General features: G+C 38.9%; 1 protein-coding gene across 2 annotated transcripts; it reads right to left on the reverse strand.

Annotated features, from left to right (window-relative positions):
- Nucleotides 1–575: 575 nt before the first annotated feature.
- ca4c (carbonic anhydrase IV c) lies at nucleotides 576–9,168 on the reverse strand. Of its 2 annotated transcripts, XM_084374009.1 has the most exons (8): nucleotides 9,097–9,168; nucleotides 4,927–4,974; nucleotides 3,741–3,905; nucleotides 3,488–3,633; nucleotides 3,267–3,359; nucleotides 3,101–3,167; nucleotides 2,847–3,010; nucleotides 576–2,629 (listed from the first exon to the last, which is right to left on the reverse strand). In XM_084374009.1, exons 1-8 carry the CDS (start codon nucleotides 9,149–9,151, stop codon nucleotides 2,441–2,443), a joined length of 927 nt encoding a protein of 308 aa, XP_084230135.1. In that variant the 5' UTR covers nucleotides 9,152–9,168; the 3' UTR covers nucleotides 576–2,440. The 2 variants fall into 2 exon arrangements, with proteins under 2 accessions (XP_084230135.1, XP_084230136.1); XM_084374010.1 differs by lacking the exons at nucleotides 4,927–4,974; nucleotides 9,097–9,168 and adding an exon at nucleotides 4,535–4,608.
- Between the last annotated feature and the right edge of the window lie 68 nt (nucleotides 9,169–9,236).

Consider the following 9,236-nt stretch of genomic DNA (forward strand, 5'->3'; position numbering starts at 1 on the left):
AACTTTGACAGTCAGAGTTGCTCCGAAGGATTACGTTGCAGCTGTTGCAGCTGATTCATGGCTACTGGCTAAGGAGAGCTGCTGGACTGATTCTAAACTTTTTGGTAAAAATTAATCATTTAAACATCTAAATATAGTGGGCCAAGATTTATAAATACCAAAATTTCCCTTGAAGTCTGACTGATTTCCACCACACAGTCATCTGAGGTCATTCATCTACCAGCCTAAACCCACACAGGCTCAAGGTGGTGCTGTGCACTGGCACAGAAAGGTTGGATATTTTAATTTATTTTCTTTACAGTAGAGACAAAAACAGATATTTTTATTTATCAAAGTCACTAAAACGGCTTAATGGTAACATAAATATCACTGTCAGTTTACAGTTAGTGAATTTCTTAAAACTCACCCGTCGTTGAGCTCCACACATTGTTCTTAAACGAAAGGTGAAGCAAGGCAAATTTATTTATTTGGAGAAAAGTTCTAGTCAAAAGTGCACAGTTTTTTTTAGGTTGTTATGCAGTAAATTTCTGAAATAATAGTCGAGAAACAGAAACGGTTAGTGATCAGTTTCAGAATCTATTGACATTAAATCAACAATCGGCATTATCTCTAAAAATCCCAAATGGATCATCAAAGTCAAATGATTAAAGTATCATGGGGATAAAAAAAAAAAATCACAATTCTACTGTCCATCTTTTGTTTTTTATAGATGTCTGACAGCACATTTCTCTCAAGTCTGAATCTCATAAATGTTGATTATATACAAAGCAATGCTTTAAAGACAACAGACAGAGGTTCATATCATAAGCAGGTAAATAGAGAAAAGGTTGTTACTCTGGCAGATAATCACAGCTATTTATGTACATTTTAGAAGTCATTTGGGTTACCCACAAATAAACAAGTTTACAGTACATTTAGGAAACACCGTAATAGTCTGATCTCACTTCAGTTGTCTGACCAACAGTACAGAGAAGAATATACATGACAAGTAAAGAAGAAATAAGAGTCTTTTAACTGTTAGAAGATAATATAACTTATTCTAAAACCCCTAATACTACTAATTTTATTCATCACTCTTCTGTCTTATTGAAAAACATATAAAAGCAGCTAAGCATTGATGTGAAGCCAAACTGCGTGAATATAACATATTAGCTCCCAATGACTAACAAAAATAGGGAAAGTTAACAGAAAGGCCTGCTGAGGTAAAGGTCTCTATGTCTTAGGTGTTGCAAGATATTTAAACTAACATGGAGACAGTTTACTTATTCAAACAAATGATTACAGTCAATATCACTATTTAATTATTTTAGGAGTCGATCCACACAAGTAGCAACAAGACTCAAGAGTCTACAGCCGTGCTAGCAGCTGTGTGAGGCTGTGTCTCGGCCTAAATGCTAACAACAGCGTGCTAACATGCCCACAATGACGAGGTTAACATGCTGATGTTTAGCAGGTATAATGTTTACCATGTTTACCATCTTAGTTTAGCATGTTAGCATGCTAACATTTGTTAATTAGGCTGAGGGGAGTGTTCAGTCATAAAACAAAGCTTGAGATCAATTACATTTTGACCTAAACTGTAACAACTTTACCTTGTTACAGTCTATCCTGAGGGGAACTAGATTGTGTGAACCCAATTTCATGGCCAACCATCAGGCAGTTGTTGAGATATTTCCCTCATAACCGCAAATATAGACCTCTTCATGGCACTCGAAGAAAAAACAGGAGGGTATATCATCTGGATACCATGGGTACAACTTTCATCTTGAGCAATTTGTCGGGCAAAATGAATATTCTTAAATAAATGTACAATGTAAATGAACGTCAAGTGTGTATACTTGTGCCAATACTAAATCAAAACAAATGAGTTTTTGTCGGCTCACTGCAATTTTGTGGAAAAAATATCAACAGCAAAATAAAAGCAACATTCGTTTTGCACAAGAACTTCTCTCACTGTCACAACAACCATTCAGTGAAATTTAGCGGGCTATAGTTTAAGTGCAAACGCAGTTTTCATTTTATTTCATTAATAAGCACAAACATAATTAACAGTTTGTTGTTTCACTGTCACACGAGGAAAAGTTGTATTTATACATACAGTAGCTTTTGTCACTTAAAGGTATAATATGCAGGATTTTCCCTCCAAACAATGTAAAGAAGAAAGTGGTCCCTCTCAATCATCACTTTTGAAGTACTGGAAATGTGCGTATATTTATTTGTGCTTTAGAATGTAACTGCTGCGAAACAATCAGAAAATATTTTATTTCTTTGATTCACTGCTTTGTTTTTGCTCCCTCTCTTCATACACTCTCTCTCTCTCCTATCTCTCTCGCCCATTGCGCCAGGGAGGAGGCACCGAAATTTAAATGATGTGTTTACAAAGAGCGACCGAGAAATCCTGCATATTATGCCTTTAAATCAGTTGTTTTCATGTGCTGAATCAGTCTATCAGCCCCGTTGTCCCAAACACAACTGACAGAACACCGAACCACATGTGGATCACACTCGACAGAGCTGCACTCGCCTTGGACCGGTACACAACTCTGCCGTCCAGAGGCTGCGTGGGTCTGAAGATGTCAGTCATGGGCTGTCCCGTCCAGAATCGACACTGCTTAACTATGGCGTCCAGCTGCAGGGGAGAGGAGGAAATAAAGTTAGTGATCAACGAGCTGAAGGGACGTTTAAACAAGAAAGAAAGAGTGCAGATACCAGATGCAACATTTGTGATTTATGTCAAAACTCAGTTTGAAGGTTCAAGGTGATGCATAATGGCACCATTTTGTCTTCCTGGTTGAGGAGATGCATCCAGTGTGCTGACCCTGAGCTTTCTGTCTGAAGCTGCTCACCTGTCGACTGCTGATGGGCAGGGTCCTGTGAAACACTGTCCAGGCTACAGCCTGTTCACATCCTGGAGTTGTCATGGAGCCAACATAGCGGTAGTAACTGTGGAGCTCCTTTGCTGATGGGATAATGTCGCTGAGTCGAAAGTTTGGGATCACTGTGCTGCTGCCTGAACACAGAAGCGAGAGGTGAAGTGTTTGGAGGCAGAGTTAGGGAAAAGTAGAGTTTGTTCTTCACATTTAAGTAACCAAGCTCATACCGTTGTTTTGTACTCGGCCCAAAGCAGCTATCACTGCATCCAAATGAGGGTGATCATCTGTTGTTTCCTGTGAGGAAGACACCATCAATATTGTGGCACAAGCATAAATAATTCATTTCTATTGAGAATGCAGAGCTATGAAGACAAGTACATCTTAATGTACTACCTCGAACAGGAAGGCAAGCAGAGCTATACCGGCCATATCATGTTCTGCCTCTGCCAGAGACCCATACGGCTCCTTGATGTGGACGATATGCAGCTGGAAACAGAGAACACAACAAAATAACTTATAGTATGGTGGATTTCATTCTGACCTCTGTGTTAACTAAAAGATGTTCTCCAGCAACACTTTCATTTCCATGATACGCTGGCTCCTGTGGGACTCACCTCCATGGGGAACCTTTCTCCATCAATGGTGTGCTCTGATCCTGGTCTCCCACTATCTCCCCAGTGGAAGTGAAACTGGGCGGCTCTGTAGTGACCAGGCAGAGCTCCTCCCGTCAGTCGGACAGACTGTGGTAGAATAAAGTGAGCTACAGGGAACGAAGAGAGTCAAGCTTTATAAACAAACCAAAGGTGTTCAACATCTGGTGAAAAATGGTGTACAGTAGAAAAGAAAAATAACGTAACCCTTTGTTACCAGAGTGTCCTTTGTTTTCCGCTGTAATGTTATTTGTGTTGGTGTGGCCGATGAAGCTGAAGGGTGGCAGGGCACTGTTGACGTGCACTTTGTGGGTGACAATATTAATTGGAGACTGGCGTAATCCTCCACAGCTGGGAAACTGAGCTGCCCAGCGGGTGGGGTCTAAACAACACAAACAGCAGCAGAAACATCATCATCCAGTTTTGTTTTCCCATACCACTGAGAGAACAGGTCAGTCAGTTGTTTCAAACCACTCCAGTCTCATTGGGTGTAAGCAGCAGCTCTATTGTGAAAAAAGGTTGTTAGTACTACTAATCCCACAGTGAATGAACACAGTCTTATGCTTTAAGTTCTCACCTTGTTGTTTTGGTGCAAAATTATTGGCTGTGAAATTGTAAAGAAAATAACTTGGGAATGAATATTTGATTCACTAGAACTCAAAGCCAATGATCAATTTTGCTGGGTCATCTCTGCTCAACTTGAGACTTTTTCTTAAAAAATGAGAAACAAATTAAAACAGACAGCCTGTGTCACAAACTGAAGGCTTGAAGTTTGTCCGTATGATATCAACCTTGTTCTGAGAATAACACGTTTCATTCGCAATGTCATGAAAAGCGCTGCGCTACCCACAATCACTCTCGAGCTCTATATAATCAGCTTAATAAAATGATAAGGCTAACGTGAAAGCTAACAATTACCTCTTTACATACAGCAGTTGATGTTACCACTCTCTTTTAGCTCTATTTTTGGTCTCCACCCCCTCCTGAGGGGGAGATCTGATTCTTGCTCACCTATATTCATCAGCTAGTCGCAAAAGTCTGCGGTGTACGGTGGGTTTTTAGAGCTTTATAGCTGAAAACATTTGCCCGTTGTGAGCAATGAAATCAAAACAATCAGCTAAGATATAAAGCTCCATAGAGCTGAAGTAAACTGCAGAGTTGGGTCATGTTTCTCTGTGGGTTCATCACTAAGAGCGACCCCTTTTTACGAACAAGTGGTCATGTTACGTTGCTTTAAAAACATGATGCCTTCTTGCCTTCAGAACAGTCTGGAAATCCACTAATATAATTAATTGATGAAACTATAACTCTTAGATTCGTAACAAGTGTGTGTCTAATGATCAATAATAGTTCAGGTGGGTAGGTCAAATGTATTCCTTTAGTTTTGGATTGGAAAGTCTTACCTCTGCATGTGTCATCACAGGAGTACTGGCTCTGGTAACACCACTGAGCTGGAGAGAAAGTACAGCACTCAGGTCACACACAGACACACAATCTATTCTAGTTCAGGACACTTCTCCCTTGTGCAAAACAACGTGTTAATAACTGAGCATTAATTCTTCTGACTTTCACGCTCTATAAGCCACAGTGGTTTTTTTTAACGCAGTCAGCAATCTGACTGGATGATCTGCTAATGTGTTTGTACTCTGCAGCTGAACTTTGAGAAGTCAGAGTTCAGCTCTCACACACATAAGCCAAGATAATTATTAATTCTCATGTTACTAATCCTGTCCTTCAGTTGCCTTTTTGTGCTAATCAGTTAAACATAAATTACATGATGGCACTCATTTAAGCAGAATTGTCAGCAATGGCAGATTAATGATGTATTGCAGTCACAGGACACAGTCAGTGATGCCTGACCAGCTGTTAGAAGCAGTGCTGAGTTTGAGGGTGAAAAGAAAAATGGGACAAAGCAGCTTCAACATGAATAGTTCCAAAGAAAGCACAATAAAAGCTTCGGTTTCCAGTCAACTAGCTAGAAAACTGCTCTCGCGACAATAGGCTAAATGCACAAAAAGGTTCATCCTTATTTAGTTCTTTGGTGGGAAGTTCATTAGATTATATAAAAGTAAAATTTGTAAGGTTTAACTGGGCCGTAATAGACCTGTCTCCACCACAACATCTCAGATAAAACTGTTGCACAGAAAATCATCCGACAGAGCGCGAAACTACGGCGGGACGAGGAGAGGTGGACTCTGTGTTTGTAACATTGATGCTTGGTGATCACACTCAGTCAGAGTGGACAGTGTTTCCCAGATGTCGAACTTTTGATGTGAAGATGCCGACAGCGTTACCATCACCATCATACTGATGCTGTTTGAAGCACTACGTGTTTATGTATATATGAATAACTGTATGTATGTTCTGTAATTTGTGTAGCGCGAAGGTGTTTATGAACTCTCATTTCGTTATGCAACTCTGTGCTATTTAATGACGGATAAATTACCTTGTACCTTGTTTTGTTTTTTGTTTTTTGATGCACTTAAAAAGACAAATGAATGAATAGACCTCATGTTGTGGGTTTGGACTGAGTTGTTTCCTGTTTTATTTTGTAGGTTTATCCTTCCTCCCTCCCTTGCACATTTAAGTTTGTATTTTCCCCCTCGTTTTTCATTTCTATGTCAGTTTCCCAGTCTTGGATTTTCACGTCTGTGCCTCAGCCCTCTTTTGCTCCTCAAGCTTACCTGCGTTTGTTCCCTGTGTTCCTTCCTCGTGTCATCCTGCTCGTATTCTTGCTTTCATTGCCTGCCTTTTGTTTTTTGGATTGGTGATTAAAGCACACTTTTTATTTCACCTGCCTGCCCTGGTGTCTTGCATTTGAGTCCATGTTTACAAAATCATAACACTTCAGGGTTATTTACTGTTAAAATAGACACAATAACATGCCTAACAATAAACGCAGTCGAACAATTCTGCAGTAAAATGCTCCTAGTTAGCGCTTATAAAAATATCTGATGTTTTTGGATTAATATTACTGCTGTATCAATGTGTATGTTGCATTTGCTGCTGTAGAAGTTTAAGCTTTAGCTGATTTTAACTATTTATTATACTGTTGGCTAGTTTATTCTACAGCAATACATCATATTCTATAAGATCGTTGTAAGTTTGTAGTGCCGCTGTCCTGTGAAAACTTTTCTTTCACTTTTCTCTAAAAAAATGACTTCTCGTAGTCAGCTTTATGACCGTGCATTTTCTAGCCAATCCACATCTGTTGTATGGAAGTCAATGGGATTGGGGTTTTCACTGGACAGGAAGTGCATAAAACACTGTACACTTAAGTGAGTAGAAAGCTATTTAGAAGTATAAAATAGCATAAAATGAAAATACTCAGGAGAGTACAAGTACCCAAATTTGTAATAAGTACAGTATTTGAGTAAATGTAGCCTTCTTAGTTTCATTCTACCACTGGTGATCATAATGCCTTTTAAATCAATGATTGCAGTAGAAGCTAAATTGCCATGCTTATTATATTATATACTTACATGGAATATAATCTTAACAGAGCTTGTTGTATTGTTCAGTTAAATGTATTATTATTATTATTATTATTATTATTATTATTATTATTATTTAAGCCATTCTCCTTCCAGTCACTCCATCTAAACAGTGAGTTGCAGTTAAACACACATTTAAAATTTTTCAGACAACCAGGTTGTGTTGTGCACCAGTGGTTGTGATTACACTGATTGCATTCAGTTGTAAGTGGATCAGAAAACCTTTATCCAGCTCCTCCACACCGCTGCATTAAACGTGTCCATCCAACAGGTGCTGATGAAGCCAGTTATTCTTGTGCTGTGCTCGTGTATTGTATTGCTGATGTGAATGAAACTCCAGTGTCCGACTCCGCCGGTGGGAATGAAGGGCGCTATAGAGAACCATTTAGCTAATATAGGAACAGAGATTAACCCCGCTGCCTCCCACAATGCCGTTCTTTGAAAGGGGACAACAGTTCTCACCAACTGAGAACAATGCACAGGTTGGAGGATGTTGGCTTTACTCCACCTGGCTCATACACCTGTGCCAAACTGAGCAGTGTAGAGAAATCAAACCTAAGACAATCCACTGAAAACCCACCATCTTTTTTTTATTTTAAATGATTTTCTTTCTGTAGAATTACATGATATTTTCTAATGGACCAAAATCCTTCAGAAATATTACATCTTTTTAGCCTTTGAAGTGACAAAACGTGTGTTTTAAAAGAATAAAATGACAGTTGAACATGAAGTTGAACTAATAAGCAGCAGAAAACACATTCAGGACACTCCTTGCTGCTAAAGCCTTACTTGGTTTGGTTAGACTGTTAGCTTCTGGTGGCTAATGTTAGCTAACTTAAGGTTGATTACTGTGTAATTTACACTCGTGAGTCCGTTTTCTGACCTTATGACCCTTTTTAGTGTTTCCTGTGAACCGTGAACAAAATGGCTGCTTTTCAACAGAACTTACTCAATTTTGTCTCTCTTTAAAGGAACAGTTCACCCAAAAATGAAAATTCGGTCATTACCAACATATTCCCATATCGATGGAGTGTCGGGTTAAGTTTCGTAGCCCAGAAAATGTACAGCCTTTATTATGCCGAAATCTTTACTGTAGCCGCTAAGCTAAAAGCGTTCGCACATTCCCTGTCTGAAGAAGGTGCACAAGCTGAACCGCGCCTCGTGAAAGTATTTTTTCAAATCAATTTTGAATCTCAAGGCTGTGGAGCCATAGTCTGTTTTTTCACAGCTACGTCAATGTTTGTGCTGTTTTGCTTTGAAGCTCCAGAAATGTTTTGTGGACTGCAAAACTTTTTTTCCTTTTACTAAAACCCAATTTTCCACAGGGTTAAGTAGATAATGACCGTTCCTTTAAAAGAAAACAAAGTCTACTTGAAACAAGAGCTTTGAAACAAAAAGGAATAGTTGATCCACAGAAGATTCATTAGAAACTTCTTTGATAATTGCTTAATCTCTGTTTTGATAATGTGAAGCAGAAACGCTCAACATTTGGCAGTTCCAGCATTTAAAAAAGAAGAATTGGCTGCTTTTCCTCGTCATACAATATAGTAAATTAAATGTTTTGGGGCTTTGGCCTGTTGCTCGCACAAAACAAGACTTTTGATGGCGTCACCTTGAGTTCTACAATTTTTTCCTCTGGCTTTTACGGGTATTTTTCACTGTTCGCTGATGCTTTATACTGTTCACCAAAGGTTAATCCATTCAGAGTACTACTAATTGGTAATAAACATAAATGTAAGTTGCAGCCCCTGAAACCCCCATCACTGGTTTATGTGTCTACAAATCTCTAAGATTAAAAAAAAAAAGTCATTTACACGACAAGTGAAAATTCAATAAAGAAATTGTATATTTTTGTGTTACTGAATTGTTTTTGCTTTTCAATAGTTAATTATCTCACCGTGTTCACAATTATTGGCATTAAATTGTCTAAGTAGCTGTGACTTGCCTTAATAAAATGCTGCAATCTCATCTGTATATTTTAAATATTTTAAAGAATGTGAAGGGAAGTTAACTAAACCAACCTATGCACACATTACTTTTATATGCAACTTTAGGTTTGTGTGTGTGTGTGTGTCCTACCTGTGCAGTGCGAGAGGAGGGAAAGCAGAGTCAGGAGGTGGACAGAAAAATCCATGATCAGCACGGAGACCAGAGGAGATCCTGACAGACTAATTTAAGCTGCCTTCACATACTGACTCCGAGCTGCAATTGAGGGTGGG

Source organism: Pagrus pagrus, assembly GCF_965226575.1.
Source record: "Pagrus pagrus genome assembly, chromosome: 14".
NCBI classification, from domain to species: domain Eukaryota; kingdom Metazoa; phylum Chordata; class Actinopteri; order Spariformes; family Sparidae; genus Pagrus; species Pagrus pagrus.

Coding starts and splice junctions, on each gene's coding strand:
- ca4c (XM_084374009.1), bottom strand. CDS start 9,151: ATGGATTTTTCTGTCCACCTCCTGACTCTGCTTTCCCTCCTCTCGCAC. Junction 3,360..3,487: donor GAGAAAGGTTCCCCATGGAG/GTGAGTCCCACA, acceptor CTCTGTTTCCAG/CTGCATATCGTCCACATCAA. Junction 3,168..3,266: donor TGCTTGCCTTCCTGTTCGAG/GTAGTACATTAA, acceptor TCTTCCTCACAG/GAAACAACAGATGATCACCC.